The sequence below is a fragment of the Patella vulgata genome, chromosome 2 (genome assembly GCF_932274485.2).
Source record: "Patella vulgata chromosome 2, xgPatVulg1.2, whole genome shotgun sequence".
Taxonomy (NCBI): Eukaryota; Metazoa; Mollusca; class Gastropoda; family Patellidae; genus Patella; species Patella vulgata.
In genome coordinates, this window is record NC_065880.2 from 48,648,381 (window position 1) to 48,665,201 (window position 16,821).

Consider the following 16,821-nt stretch of genomic DNA (forward strand, 5'->3'; position numbering starts at 1 on the left):
AATTATCCGTTAAGTATTCAATTGGCCATACTACAGTATCCAACATTCAAACAGAAGTTTGCTGATAACTTTAACAGCAGTAAGAAAGGATTTTATTCGAACACTAAGTTTGAAGACATCAACAGAATGACGGACGAGTGGTTTAAGGCCATGGACAAAAACAACCTGTCAGTCAAGTGCTATTTATTCAGGTTAGTGTATCTTATGACGAGGAAGAAGACGATATACCACTTGCAAAACTAGGTTGATTGATAGCATTCGATCATTAGAACCAAAAACAATCAACATTAGATGATTATATGTATTGAAAGTAAATTGTTATGTACATGTATTGTTATGTTATTGTGACTTGTTATGCAATTGTTTGATATAATGTAATAAACTTTTGAATGTACAGAAAGTGTTACCATACTTTAAGTTCTGGATATTCGAGGGTACATTATAATAATACTTCTGGTATTCGAAGGTACAATAATACTTCAGGTATTGAGGCAATTGAGTATTCCGACATGCTGTTTAATCCGGCATATTGTATCAATCACGTACGATGTTGGAATTGACAGAGTCCACTGTAATATTAATCTATTCGTTGTTTTTCGTATTGATACACAGTTAGTCAATGATAACAGCACTAGAAATGACATAAAATAGCTCCATGGATTTCGAACTGATATTCATTTACTATTAACCAAGATAGTTTGTCAGTGTTGAGCACGATTATTACCATACATGAAAAGGTAACAGTTTCTACATTTACCTTCTGTACTTTTGGTGAACCAATATCCCTTGGTATATCATCCTGTTTGTGAATGTATTTCTTGTTTATTAAGCCATCATAAAGATATTGATAAAGTTGAAGAGCTTCATCACAGGTCTTGCAAAACCGACATTCCTTTTCCTATAAACAGAAAGATAATAATATTATGTCAAAGGATTTTAAACAAAAATATATACATGTATAGCCCGAAATATCATGAATAATAATAGATTCGAAATTGAATATGAAAGTTTTCTAATTTTTTCAAATTTGTACTAACTTTTTCAAATTTGTACTAATTTTTTTCAAATTTGTACTAATTTTTTTCAAATTTGTACTAATTTTTTTCAAATTTGTACTAATTTTTTTCAAATTTGTACTAATTTTTCAAATTTGTACTAATTTTTTCAAATTTCTAATTTTAAGCAATATGAATCCCTTGAGAAAGATGAATCTCTAACAGAAATGGTTCACGTCTGTTCAGTATTTACAAAGATATGTGGAATCGAAATTTCATCAATCTACACTGCTCGAGCGTAACAAGACGGCATGATCTTTTATTGGTTGCAGAGAAACCTGATGGGCCTAGTTTAAATCTGATTGAATCCGAGCCGAGAGATGATCTAGCATTGATATTTTTATTTTGTTTTCTTAACTAAATGTCAAATAATCAATCTGAGTACATATTCAGTGTGTATAAGCCATGAACAATTTGATATTTTAGCGAAAATACAAATGGCGCATCAGGAATTTAATGTGACAGACTCTGACTAAATCTAAATGAGAAACATAGGTGAAAACATCAAAACACAACTATGCATCAATTTAAGCCTCTGAGCATCATTTGAGAGATATTCAATCCCTTGAAAACTACATTATTGTGAAAGTTGAATCTTTTAAAAGGAATATCAGTCCAAAAACGGATAAATGTCATTCAGCATTAACAAAGATATGTTGAATACCTCTTTGCCCTGGAGTTTGCCAGCATGGGTAAATATTCTGTATTGGCATACATCATCTTTATTAGCTGTCTGTACATGAAGTTCAACAACAGAAAAGTTCTGTGATTGTGTCTTTGAGTCTGTAAGCTAAAAGAAATTGATTCAAAGTCGTACATTATATATATGTAGAAGTGCCGGTATATATTTATCTGTTGATAAACATATGTGTAATGACGATTTGCTAATTAGAAATGTACCAGTACTAAGAATTAAGTAAGTCAATTATAATTTGACAGGTAGATTGTCTCGAACTGCAACAAGTTATTTAAAACCACTTTACTGAACTCAACTTATAGATATGTCCTCTTTAGGAGAGCTATCTTGTAAAAATTTATTCTGAACAACACACAGCATTTGGACATGTAATAATATTTATTCCAAGAATCCAAGAAATGACATCAAAAGTCTACATGTGCCACACCCATCTCTCAAGAAAAGAAGCGGTTGTCATGCTCACATTTTGCAAGATATGGACCGAGAACTGGGAACTATATTTCCAGGTTCAAATACTTTTTCCAGCTCTGTATCTTTGTTTGAGAAATAATAAATTCTTACCAAAAATACTGAGTATTTGGCAACTTCATATGAATCCTCATCAAAAGTGGGAGAATCAACATCATTATATTTCCAGACTTTACCAATAGAAATATTGAATATCTTTCTTTTCTTTTTCTCCTTTTTTAGACTTGTAGATGCAGCTAGAAAACAAACCCATTGAAATTAAAATTTTACAAATACTGCACAATCAAGACAGATTCTGATAGACAATAGATCTACCTATTTTAAAAGAAGAAATATTAATCCATCTGTCATGCTACAATCAATAAGGAAAGGAATGAAATATATATAGTGTTTAAATAGTCCATCAATATACAATGCACCAGTTATTTTGACAATAAGACATTGTAATTTCTTTATCTTGTATGGTTTATCACATATGTGACTTGAAATTTCAACTCTCCAGGGATGCTTGTTATGTGTAAGCCTACGCAAGACCTTGGTTTACCATCTTATTTCTTTCATCACTAAAACCCCAACCATTTAGTGAACCGACTGAGGTAATGAAGAAGGGCATATGCCATACTGACTGCTATGAGGGAAATATTGCTCAAATTCCAATTGTCAAGGGTTCTTTTACATGCAAAAGAATGTGTACATAGGACCTCAGTTTTTCATACCATGACTTTGCCAGGCCCTCCCTCCTGCACCACAGACAAGAGTAAACTGTGACGGAAAATCTCAAGAAACTTTATAGGTCAACACAGGGAGTGAGCCCAAGACCTCCTAGTTAGCGAGCCTGCGAATAGCTCAATGCGCCAACGTGGTTACCTGCCCATTTAGTAGTCAAGTGCAGTAACTCCACAACAATAGCTGCTCCTGACCAAGATATGGCGTGTGAATGCATGTCTGCTCTTATCAAACTATATATTTATAATAGCCATTTATAATAGTACATTTAGTAGAAGTGTTAAATAAATTACAAATAGTAATACAAGACTTACAAGAAATCTTTCCACACTTAAAGTCTGCATCCTTGCTTTTTCTACCAACAATAAACTTTTCTGGGTTGAGTACTTTACCCGCTTCAATTGATTCCCAGATAAATTCCAATGAAACAACGGGGATACCATACTTTAAAGCATTTCTACACTTTGAGGAAATGTCAATTTTTTCAGTATCACTAACCACTACATAGTTGCACTTCCTCGTAACAATATAAGAAATAATTCCACCATGGTTAGTCACTGCCTTTTTTATTTCTGTTTTCTTTTTGAATCCCACATTAAAATTCAAATCCAAAGCAATCTGAATTCCATCAAATATTGGCATTATAAATCTTGTTCAGATTTTTGAGGGAGGATTAAATCTGTAAAAATAAAAAAATTTCTTTATAAAGATCTTAATAGATAATTGAAAATAACATATGAGAGAGAGAGAGAGAGAGAGAGAGAGAGAGAGAGAGAGGGTTTAACCTCCACTCAACACAAACTAGGTAATTTTGGGACTAACACATGGTTTAATTCTATTTCAATAATTCGCTTGCATGTAGGGGTCTTTAGCAGTGGGAGGATGCTGGAGGACCCGGAGAAAACCCACGAGGTTGGACAGGCGACCCTACTCCTTGTCATGTACAACCAGGGAATCGAAACCCTGCCAGTTGACTCAATGACAGACCGTATGATACAGTGCAGCGCGCATGTGCTAACCATTAGGCCATCCAACACCCCCCTCCCCCCCCGAAAATAACCTAAGGAAATGGAACTAAATCAATGACTACTATATATATTATAAACAGAATCCAAAATTTAAATCCAAAACAAACGGAATTTTATCAAAAAGCTGTAAAGCAGCTTCTCTGGCTCTATAGAATTCCTTAATGAATTGACTTTAGGTTCTCTGTCTGACATACCCATTAGGCCGGTATATTCATCCTTACATTGTCCAGTATTACCAGTCTATCTACCTGATCTTTTAACAAAGTAAGAACCTTCATGTCAACTACGTTCCATAAATCAACACTTAATTAACATTCCAAAATCCAGATTTCTATTTGGTGAACAGTGGAAGCTCCTAAACTTTGGAATGAATTATCACTCACCACAAAAACTTGTCCAAGATTCAGCATTTTTAAAAAGGATCTTAAAACAGTGTTATCTATTAAAGCTTTTTTAATTGATTATCATTTTGCTTTGCTCTTAACATTTTTAAGCCTTTTTTCAATTTCTCTAAATACTTTTACATGTCTTTTAATATATGTTATTTTTTTTTTTTTTACTTTGGATTTTTGTTCTTAAATCTATTTCCATTCTCATATTGCATCATTGTAAAAGCACCATAGAGCAGATATTCCTACCGGGTTCTGGCACTAAGTTTAATAAAATATTATAATAAATCATTATATTAAATGATGAAATTATGATTAAAAAAATATTCTGATTTACTTTTGAAATCTATCCTTTATCTATAAATAATCATTTATAAGAATGTATATCGAGTCCATTGATAAATTAATGACTATACATGTAAAACTAAAATTTACTTGTTAGAAAATCTGACTTGCTAATCTGTAAAAACAGGCATAATGTAAATTTTGGTATGTAAAAAACACGGCATGTAGCTTGATTTAAATATGAATATGTATGAATTATTTGTTACAAGTGACCAATAGTTCTAATAAAGGAAGTAACTTCTCTACATGTACATACATGTGCAACATAATATAAAGCCTATATTATACTATTATTGGAATGGATATAAGTGGGGGTTTGTGCCTTAACGTTATGACAAACCAAACAAACTATCTTTAAAAAATCTAATTTTGAAAGTAAGTTCAAGAAAGGTCTCTTGCCTTTTAGCCCTCCACTTCCCACAGCGTCAAGATCATGAAATAGCCGGAAACTGGCATTCATAATATCATAGTTAAAAAGTTTATTTTGGTCGTCTAGCAATTAAAAAATTAGAGTTTTCAAATGTTGTACTTGAAAAATGTGTAGGTTAGTAAGATCCAGTAATTTGCAGATGACTATAATCATGTTTTAACTCTGTTCAAAGGCTGGACGTGGTTGGCTTTTATAAGTTAATAACAATATTGCTACATTAATTGTAGTTGGGTGTAGCGGGAAATTGAATAAATAACAATAATCAATCACTGTATTATGAATAAAAATATGATAGTTTTTGTTTACGGCTGCTATAGAAGATAGAACTATATTATAGGCTTTTTTACAAAAAATAAATCGGTTTCAGTCACTTAATCCATTTTGATTATCACGTGGGTCTTGAGACAGTATTCAAATCGGTTCTCGAAAGAAAAACATAAAAAAAAGTTTTCTTTATCCTGAAGTCACGGCCCCAAAAATTGTCATAACAATTTAATATTGGGATTCCAAGCGGTACAACCGTCTTCAACGCAAATGAAAGCAGGTAGTACACGAAACAAAGGGTTCAGGCTAAAAACTTAAAACTCAGTGACTATACCAAATTTTGTGTCATTTATTTAAGTACTTTTAGGTCATATATGAAATAAAAACAAGTTGTACATGTATCAGTTGCCAGTCCTAAATGTGCTGTAGACTGGAATTCCCTATTAGAAATGAAAGCAGGTAGTACACGAAACAAAGGGTTCAGGCTAAAAACTTAAAACTCAGTGACTATACCAAATTTTGTACTTTTAGGTCATATATGAAATAAAAACAAGTTGTACATGTATCAGTTGCCAGTCCTAAATGTGCTGTAGACTGCAATTCCCTATTAGAAATGTCCATATTCATAATGATTATACATGTATTAACGTGAAATTTAAAAAAAAATTAAATAACCTCATGCATTTCGGGTCATTTTGGAATTCGAATTGTCAGAAGATCTGCATAATCAATTTGATAAATCTTCATGTGTTAAATACAATAATTAAAGATACATTATGGGAGATTCGATAACGAGTTAGCAGTTCTCACTATAATAATTAAAAACTAGATAACGTAAAGGCAATTTGCTGAAAATTTCATTCAAATTGATCCACTATGAACCGAGAACTAAGCGAATGAAATTTCTGCCTAGCCTCGGTCATCATTACTAAAGTCAGTACGATAAACAACATAGTCTCGATTATCCATTTAATCGTTTAATCGAGAAGGAAAGTTATGCAGTAAATCGGCTCACGATCCACTTAAGATTGCAGGCTAGCAATGCCATCTAGAGTTGATTATGGTCTGGATAAGTTAATTAATGTCTAATTAATAATTTAGATAACATTTCAGGCCTAAAGAAAGAACTGCAATAGACAGGTTTAGCTCTTGCATAATGTATGTTTAAGTAAAACTGCTTTGGCTAATTTTTGCTGTAAATGTGATTTGTGAATCGATTATCCATAATCGATATCTCATAAAACATATCATTCCTTATATGTTGAGATACACTATAGAGTCGAATCTAGCTACGAGAACGTAGCTATAAACGTGGAGATATATTGATGTGCTTTATTAATGCATGTAACATCTTAAAAAAAAGATAATTTTACATTATTATGACTAATTAAACTTACAGAGGCCAATATTTTGGCATAACTATCGCCTAACTCCAAATATTTGCGTTTAAATTAATGAAGCGTTGTTTTTATCTGACACACACCATCATACATCTCCCGTTTAAAAATGGCGTTCCTAGTAACAGCTTAACGCCTTGATTTTAAATATGATGATTTATACCTGTTTCAGGTAGGATTATATGCTTAATTGTAGTTGGATGAGGCAGTATATTATAAATAACAATAATCAGTCGTCATTTCTGATGAAAAATATTGTCAATTTTGCTTACTAAGGCGCGATGTGATTAACTTAAAATGAGGGGCGCACAGGGATTAAATTAAATCATCAATGTAGCTTGTACATAGACTATTGAAATCAAAAATAGAAGAACAACTTACTCTTTAAAAATATATATAGAGAGCAGAGCAGAAGAGTTCCTTAATAAGTTGTTGAGATTCTTGAATTCGTTGAATTAATGATGAATCCCTGTCAAGTTCCGATTTCGGTCTGTTTTTGTAAATGTTTAGGCCTAGCTTCAGATGTACTGTTCAGTTAATTTCTTAATCGCAGTATTTTGCTGACAAAAACAAAATTAGTGTCTGTGTTATTAGTGGTAAGCTAATTATATCACATGAGTCAAAGTTGTTATTGTGGTCTGGTTAATCAAGTTCATTGCAATTGGTTCTACTTGATTAAAATACGCGTTGGGGCAAATAATAGCACAGAACCATAAATTAAAAATTAGAATAATTCTATGTAAAGCAATTCTATTTAAACTGACTTTATTACAGCTGTGTATTATCATTCAAATATGCACAATCTGTTTAGAACAAATAATAGGTGTCTATGATAGTAGATAATGGCAATTGATACTAGGCCTAGCTCTGCGGTGTTGCTCATGAACGCTATAATAAAGTGTATACCTGAACTTTGCTGCCCTCTACCGTTAAAAATCATCAACAAAATGGCTGCGCCCACGGACCACAACAGCTCTGATTATGATTTATTGTATCCAGAATTATTATCAAGAGATGTATTAATTAAGGTTTTGCATCAGGTAAATCAAATCGCAAAAAGACATTTGAAACAAAAGAGTGATTTGTAATGAACGGAAGAGAACTGCATTTGTGTAATTATTGGTGATTGTCAGTATGAATCATGAATGATTTAATGAAGCCAAGATCCATGACTGGCATAAGCATGGTTTAATGTGCCACGAGGGAGGCCTAGTGCCTGTAACGATCATGGTTGACTGTAGAAATGGTTCAGTACTGATGTCTTCCATCCTGCCTCCAGCCACAGTAGTGGATGGTTCTAACTAAGGACTTCCTTTGTGCAAGTTTTGATTACAAAAAATGTTACCGACACTGACCTGTATTCTCATTCTGTAACAATATAATTACTATTAGCATAAGCATGTGCCAACCAAAATTCAATTTTTGAGTTAGAGACATGAAACCTTGCACACAGTTAGAAAAAATCCTGAGAATCATTTATTGGTTTAGATTATAGATTGTTTTAAGCAGCGTTTTGTAAAATTCTGTGAAACCACAATTGTTTTTAACTTTTATTTGGACAAAATTTAATGGAAATCAGCCATATTTCATACAGAAAACTACATGTAATAAAAATGACAATATAAAACAAAATCATAAAAAAAAACCAAATCATTAGATTTTCAAAAAAAATTCTGGTGATGGAATAATAAAATCGAACTGGAAAGTATGTTTTCTTTGGCGAATAGATCGTGCCCGATACATGACCTATATACAGGTCGCTGCCATGTTGGTGGACAACAACACGCCACCTCTTCGTAATCATGGTAATAGATTTCAGTACCATCCAACATTGATTGTTTTTCAGAGTAAATAAATATAAATGCGCCAGAAAATAATTTAGATATTTGAAAAGAGCAATGAAAGTGCTTTTCAGTGATACGTTATATGATATCTGGAATTTTATATTAAGACCCGTATTTTTAATTTAAATACCCCTATCCCCGTCAAATAATACAAGTTTTGTACCACAATGAACTTTCATCGCTTTTCAAGGCATGTAAATATGACCGTCCTGAAAAAATTATTTACATTTGAAAGGGGCAATAAACATGCTTTTCAGTGATAGGTAACATATGACATATGTAATTTCGTATTTGATCTATATCAAATCGAGCAATGTTTATCAGTGCTTCATGTTTGAGGCGAGCGATCGCTGTCGCTCTTCTTGGCTCCCGCAAACGTCATATTAGACAAGTTTTTCATTGCTCTACCATGGATAAAATTGCTCTCGTCATTTCTTACAAATTTGTCAAAAAAAAAACAACAACCGCCAGACTGCAAATAAAGCCCATGTAAACGAATCCTCGAATATCGTCCAATGAAAATTTTATTTTTGGCACCAAATATCTCGAAATGTTGCTTCAGCAACTAACCTATATAACTTATAATTTTCCACGTCAGACATTATCCATGTAGGTACACAAACACGATGCAGCTAGTTCGCTTATATAAATAAATATAATGCTAATTTTTTTTTTAAAACTTAACCCCGTAGAAACAGAATTTCATATTATTTTACATAAACAAACACCGTTCTGTCGCTATATACGCGTTATATGCAACGGTTGAATTTGGATTTAAATAGAAACTATTTTATATAGCCTATAAACAAACACTGTTTTGTCGCTATAAACATGTTATGTCACGGTCGAATTCGGATTTTAATAGAAATTAAATGTAAAATTTAAAATACATAGACAAAATCTTTATTCAACATAAATATCACCTTGTAACTATCGGACCACGTGTAGTCTGGTTGTCCACCAAGATGGCGGTTGCCAATGTGTGTGACGTCATGTGAGTTATCTCTATTAAGAAATTGAATAAAATATGAAACTTAAAGTTACGTTCCCAGAAAAGTATTTATCGGGTGGTTATTTCCAATTTTGGTATATATGGAAAGTAGAAATATCTCTGAAAAACACTTGTGGAGTGTATACAGGACAAAAATGTAAGGGTTTCCCTAATCGACAGCCCGACGATTAGGAATGTCTGCTCACGTGACGTCAAAGGTTGCATGCGGAGATTGAGCGCTTGATGTACATGTTGATTAACTTTATGAAGAGTTAGATGTACAACACTTGCTGAGATAAAAATCACGGGAAAAGACGTGGGCAGTGGATAATCCGAGAATTTAATTAGGCTTTGATATTTATGCATTGTGTATGCAATGAATTCTCCTCCGACTTCGCACCCGTTGCTAGGTAGTTCGTCAGCTAAGTCACATGACACAAACATGGCCTTGTTTAGTAGATTTTTTTTATAGCAGGGGTATTCACTCGCGTAAACAATGTTTTGAGAATGAATTGAAGCAAAATTTTGATGGATTAATAAGTTTGAATATGTTTTTAGTCCAAATACATCATCAAATCACCCAGTTTGTACACAGGAAGGTATCTTTAATAAAAGAAAATGAATTGTAACAAACAAAAAACCTGTTACATTTGGTAGGCCTACCGGTTGATAAATTGTATACATGTATGTTTACTGATACATATTTACTAAGTTAAAATCAACAAAAAAAATATTTTTATAATTTTTAGTAGGGATAAAATTAAAGGAAATCAGTCTTATTTCTGACTGGAGTGGAAAAAAGTAACAATATCACAATAACCAAAAAAGACATTTAAATTAGATCGTAGAAATTGCTTTTCTTTCTGATGTTGAAATGGTAAATTCAAACCAAAATTTTAAGTTTTCTTTGAATGATTATAAAATAGCATTTCTTTTTATATCCTTTACAATGATTTTAAGTTTTCTCTGAATAATTATAAAATATCAAAAAGAGACACATGGTCATAACACAAGACCTACTTTTCACGAAAAAATTTCGCCATATTTGTGACAGCGAATTAAGAAAAACAAGTTGCATCCTTTCTTTGGTTGGCACAAGCTTGTATAATAAACCAATTTCCATTGATATAGAGATGATGCTTTACCTCATAATTATGTGGTTTGATCAAATCCAGCGGCTAGACAATAATGCATCTTTAACATTTGACAATTTCTCTGTATTCTCTGGACTACAAAGTTGTTTATGGGCATATTATGTTGTATCATATTCCTGAAGCAATGGCCCAAGAAATCCCTCTCTGGCCATTGCTGGATTGGCTTCTGATACTTGAGCTTTTGAGGGAGTTTGTCTATTCTTCCCGTTCAATCAAATCTATCCCAAGTACAGCAACATGACAGCCCTTCGTTTAATCTGGGTCTTTGCTAAAACTTTGGACAGTGATTTAAGGTAATAAAAACGGTGAAAGTATGTTCGTCTCCAAAGAGAATTGTTTACATTGTTTTCGATTTGATAGCCTTGTTTGTCACGCAGTTAGTTTTTCTGCAATATTCTGCTATGCACTGGTTAATTGGGCATAATAAAATCGTGAGTCATGACGTAACATTCTGTAAACATATGTGGTCCAATTTGGAGTTGTTTTAAGTGTAATGATTTTGTAACGCAGTTATTTATTGGTTGTTAATCGGACCATTGACCAGTCATAATTTGGAACAGAAATTTGCTTTCGTTAAAGCAGCGTTTAGTGGGATTAGGTATAATCAAACAAAACACTGCGAGGGGTATGATGTTGTATTGCCTGGCAGCCTTTTTTTTATCACCTTTACTAATTGCAATTGAAATTATAAAGTTTTTATTTATGATTTTCTATTAAAGCGATACATCCAAAAAACAAACATACAGTCTTTAGATAAAGAAGAATTACTGAATTTATATTATCAATATATTCTACCTCTTCCACAACGTAAATATAAATTAAACCGACGTGGACGAGAAATGACGAAAAAGCAAATTCTGAAGGCAAAAAAAAGAAGATTTGTCAATACCAGTACCACTGATGGAGACCCACCAAAAAAGTAATATTTTGTGGACTTTATTTATATATCTTTACAAATATAATTTTAAGCTTTTTGGTATTCAAGCACTAATAAGTGATTAGCAAGATCTTTCTTGATTGTATGAAACCTCAAAAATGTAGATGAGGTTGTATATTAATTATCTGATTATGTCATTTATTTTATGACAGTTTCTAAGTTCTGTTGTGTCATTATGCTGCCAAAAGCTACCTATTAAGAGTTAAAATGGATATTTATCAATATGTAATATTTGTATTAAACTTTTATTTGTGTGGTCTTCACCATGTTAACTATAAATACTAATAACATGACATTTGAGTTTAATTTGTAAAAAATTGCTGGGTATTAATAGCCATTATCAAAAGTGGAAGCCCTGCAGTATTTTGGAGGTCTTGGCCGAGGCTATCTTGAATATTATTCAACATTAATTATATTTATCTTTTTGGTGAGATATTGCATCTTTAAGATTTGGTCAGCCTCAATAAAAAACAGAATTTAAAGTAGTAAGCAGTAACATTTTTATACACCCACATTGAAATGTGGTTGTATATTGTTGTTACCCCTGTCAGTCTGTCCATCCAGCGTCCACTATTGCTTGTGGATGCTCTAGGAGACAAAAGTTAATATCTGATTGACTTGCAATTTATACACAGTGTTCAAGATCATGAATTACGGCTCTTGACTTTCAATTAATACATATAGTTTAAAGGGCTAATCCCGATAATTTTTTGGAGAATAAAACTGTTTATTTTTGTTTTAAAATCCCTTAAAATCCTCTACCTAAGGACCGAGCAACTAACTCAATATTTGTGGAAAGTTTTCAAATAACTGAAACCCGTCAGTCTTCATCTGGAAATGCAGACGGGTGTCCCAAGCTGTATTATGCGGTGTCTAGATAAAACCAGACATTTTTTGTATAAAAATAATGTGTAGGTGAAATTTACCTTTCATTATCAAGTACAGCATTTGGGTCATTCACTTTATAGACCACTCAATGAACGGGAATCGATTATCAGGTCTCCCAACGAAAAAATTGACCTGAAATCTTAAAAGGGTTACATGTCTGGATAAGCAGTTTTGACGTTCACGTCCTAACGACTCAATATTTTGAGCTGAAATTTTGAGATACGGTCAATACACCATTCCACTATATTTTGGCGTTTAAATTTCATACATACTCAGACTTTTATTTTTGAGACTCTGTTCAAATAAGGGATAGTCCCTTTAAGGTCAGGAGACCAAGAATCTTTCTAATTTCCAACAATTTACGATAATTATTGTCTGAGTTATGGCCCTTGACAACTTTGAAAAACCTTGTGGGCGCCCGAGAGATCAAAGTATTAGCATTGAGTGGAACTAGAAACCAAAGAAATACTAATGATAATTACTTAACAGTGTCTTGTAAATGCTTTTATTACCGACAAAAGAAAAAATACGTGGACTGCTTGTAAGACTTACCTGCATGTTTTATTGCCTGGCAACCTATCTTAAGCTTAGTTTATAAAATTGGATTTTCATTAAGAGAGTTTGTCCAGATCACTATGTGAAGAAACACTTTAAATGTTTGAAATAGACACTTTATTTATGAAACGTGAAACAAACTAACAGGTTAAAGAAGAAAATGATCACATTATTGACTAATATTTATTGTTTCTATTCATAGAAAAAGACTGTCAACAGAATCTCTACTTATAACACCTTCAGGAAGTCCATCAGCCAATAGATTAAAACCTCCACCATCTTGTATCAATTATGACAAAAAAGTGATCAAATTAAATTCTATCAAAAACTTGGATGAAGCAGAGAAAATTGAGAAGCTAACCAGTGACATTGATAAATTATCACCTTCATCCAATAAAACAAAAGAAATTAGTTCAAAAAAAGCATTTGACACCATTAGCTTTGACACAGACAAAGTGAAGAGTAGTAAACAAGTGATACAATCTTCTGAAGTTGCCATGGAAATTGAAACAAATAAAGAGGTGAGAAAAAAATGAATTACATTAGAACTAATTAAGTAACTAGTAAACTAGTAAACTCTGTAAATTAGAGAGCCATTAGTGTAACTATTGTTATTATATTAAATATTATTAATATACACGATTTATGTACAATGAAATTTCTTTAATTTTAGGAATCTAATGAACCAAAGAAGAAGATAAAGAAGATATCTTGGCCGTAATTTATATTATTCAAAGATTTAGAAAGTTTGAATGTGTCTGTAATATATCTACTTAGTAACTACAGAATTTATTGGAAAATGAAATTTTATTGCTGACTTATTTAAAGATACATTATGGGAGATTAGATAAAGAGCTGGCAGTTCTCACTATAATAGTTAAAAACTAGATAATTTAAAGGGAATTTGTTGGAAATTTCAGTCAAGTTGATCCACTCTGAACCGAGAATTTAGAGATTGAATTTTGGGCCCAGTCTCGATCATCATTACTAAAGTCAGTACGATAAAAAACGTAGTCTTGATTATCCGTTTTTATATGCTCACATTTTCATGTGGTCCTATTATGCCGTTGCCCTTGTCTGTCCAGACACTCTACAGGTCACAATTTTTATCCAATTTTGATGAAACTTGAAATATAGGTCTATCTCCCAAAGATTTTGGTTCCTTTCAATATTGGCATGTATCGGACCATAACTTCATGGATTATTGCGTCTGATTGTACGAAAAGTCACGTTTTTAGCTTGTGGACATTCTAGAGGACACAATTTTCACTCGATTTTGATGAAACTTGAAATGCATGTTTATAACCCAAAGATCTTGGTTCCTTTTAATATTTGCGCATATCTGAGGTCACAATTATTATCTGATTTAAAAATACTGTTCGAATATATTACCGTTACACCGTAATGTAGGTTGAGTTTGAATTTCATGAAAATTGGACCAAAACTGCCGGACAAAATGTCCGTCCCTCGTACGCAAATAGTGTAATGTAAACATCTGGTATATCAAGGTTGTGGAGCCTCTAGAGGTCACAATTTTGATCCGATTTTGATACAACTTGAAATGTATGTTTATAACCCAAGGATCTTGAATCCTTCAATATTGGATCGTAACTTCCTGAATTATGGCCCCTAATTGTAAGAAAAATCACGTTTTTAGCTTGTGGTCCCTCTAGAGGTCACAATTATATCACTGTTGCACCGTAATGTCGGTTGAGTTCGAATTTCGTGAAAATAAGACCAAAACTGCCACACAAAATGGCCACCCCTCGTATGCAAATAGTGTAAATATATGGTATATATCAAGGTTGTGGACCCTCTAGAAGTCAAAATTTTGATCCGATTTTGATGAAACTTGAAAAATATCTTTATAACCCAAGGATCTTGGTTCCTGTCGATATTTGCGTATATCGGATCGTAACTTCCTGAATTATGGCCCTTGATTGTACAAAAAATCTTCTTTTTTTTTTAGCTTGTTCTCTATCCATCTCGTGCACAATGTGGGCATATCTGCCTGGCAGCCGCTGGTTCTTTACATTAGTGAAATGATGAAGCCTATTGAATTTCAGAATGGCCCTTGTTTCACTTTTTAGAACCCTGTGAACACTCAAATGCTAAAAGTTATCATCTGATCTATATAAAATGTATATGCATCATTTAAATTAGTGAAACGAAGCAGCCAATTGAATTTCAACAATTTCTTTTAATTACTTCTATAGTTATGACCCTTGTTTCACTTTGTTGGATCTTGTGAATGCTCAAATGACAAAATTTATCATCCTATCTGTATGAAATTTATATGCATCATTTGAATTAGTGAAACGAAGAAGCCAGTTGAATTTCAACAATTTCTGTAAATTACTTCCAGTAAGGCTGAAACAATACACTTTGCCATGATATGATACAGTATCATGAAATAGGTCAGTTTTTGTGATGATATGAAGTCTGGATGGTTGAGACTATTGAAAACTTGTGTGGTGCTGACTTAATAATATTATTCTATTTATAACTACCAGGATTTTTCTTTATACTGAACTGATAGCTAATTATGTTAGTCCTAAAGCCTAATCATGATACAGTGTGAAAAAATAATGTTGGTTATCAATTTTCTTATAAGAGTTACAGCCCATGTTTCTGTTTGTAGAACCTTGTAAACCCTCAAATTACAAAAATTATAACCTGATCTGTATGAAATTGTCTTGTAAATGCCCACAATTACCTACAAAAGAAAAAATATGCGACAACACTTGACTGTTTGACAACAGCTCGGATGATTTAGCTGCTGTGGGTGTATGTTTTGTTGCCTGGCAATCTATCTTTTGGGGTGGAGGGAAACTGAATTTGTTAAATTGTCTCCATTGGCATCAAGAAGAGACTACTAACTGGCTGAACTGGTGATGGTTTTGATAAACGAAATTTTTGGTTTCTAAAAGGACGTGATTTGATTTTACAGGTGGTATACATTGAATTTTCTTTTAATAAAATTATAATTTGTTACCAATTAGTCTTTTCATGATTTCATTCTACATGTACATGTATTAGCCCAATTGAAGCATCAAATAAATTTGGGATTATGGTTAATCCGATTGTAGGATTAGCTGGAGGATAACGTGAAATTAAATCAAATGGGGTTTAATGTCCAACACCGACTGAGATAATGAAGACAGACAGATATACATACATACGCCTTACAGTGTGCTATGAGGGAATTTTGGCCAGACAGCAATACTACAGCTTACTCTATTGTGAATTCCAACTGTCAATGGTTCTTTTACCTGCACGCCAATGTGCACACAAGACCTTGGTGCAACGACTATACGCTGACCGTTGCCAGGCCCTACGTCCTGCACCACTGACAGGGGGGAACCACCCCAGAAAATCTTGATGAACTTTTACTGCCAACACCAAGATTGAACCAAAGGACCTCCAGGTTAGCGAGCCAATGTCTTACTCACTGAGCAACGGCAGTTCCCTGCAGGATAACATCTTTTAAAATGTAATATTCAATGACATAACATATTTCCAATCAAATGTATTTCTTTACCGTTTCTTCATGGCAGAAGGCAAATTTTACATCAAATATCTGAATAAGATAAGCTTATAAAAAAAGTAAGTTACAAACACATCTTCCTTCCAGAAGTCAAGCTAAAACATTT

The 16,821-nt window shown here is 32.9% G+C and overlaps 2 protein-coding genes across 2 annotated transcripts in view; one reads left to right on the top strand and one right to left on the bottom strand.

Annotated features, from left to right (window-relative positions):
• Window positions 1-3,835, bottom strand: part of LOC126812404 (protein mono-ADP-ribosyltransferase PARP4) — a 62,725-nt gene extending 58,890 nt beyond the window's left edge. The window contains exons 1-4 of the mRNA XM_050538780.2: window positions 3,261-3,835; window positions 2,314-2,456; window positions 1,720-1,845; window positions 758-898 (exon numbers count right to left, since the gene is read on the bottom strand). Of these exons, the coding sequence (XP_050394737.1) occupies window positions 758-898; window positions 1,720-1,845; window positions 2,314-2,456; window positions 3,261-3,588 (738 nt within the window). The 5' untranslated portion in view covers window positions 3,589-3,835. The remainder of the gene's footprint in view (window positions 1-757; window positions 899-1,719; window positions 1,846-2,313; window positions 2,457-3,260) is intronic.
• A 3,902-nt stretch (window positions 3,836-7,737) lies between these two features.
• LOC126810941 (ashwin) lies at window positions 7,738-16,156 on the top strand. The gene is made up of 4 exons (XM_050536340.2): window positions 7,738-7,839; window positions 11,508-11,707; window positions 13,371-13,689; window positions 13,842-16,156. The coding sequence occupies exons 1-4, from the start codon at window positions 7,747-7,749 to the stop codon at window positions 13,887-13,889; spliced, it is 660 nt and encodes a 219-aa protein (XP_050392297.1). The 5' UTR covers window positions 7,738-7,746; the 3' UTR covers window positions 13,890-16,156.
• Window positions 16,157-16,821: the final 665 nt, after the last annotated feature.

Excerpts from the sequence above, each read along its gene's own strand:
- LOC126810941 (XM_050536340.2), top strand. The coding sequence starts at position 7,747 with ATGGCTGCGCCCACGGACCACAACAGCTCTGATTATGATTTATTGTAT. Across the intron at positions 7,840-11,507 it reads TAATTAAGGTTTTGCATCAG|CGATACATCCAAAAAACAAA; the intron begins GTAAATCAAATC and ends TTTCTATTAAAG. Across the intron at positions 13,690-13,841 it reads AAATTGAAACAAATAAAGAG|GAATCTAATGAACCAAAGAA; the intron begins GTGAGAAAAAAA and ends CTTTAATTTTAG.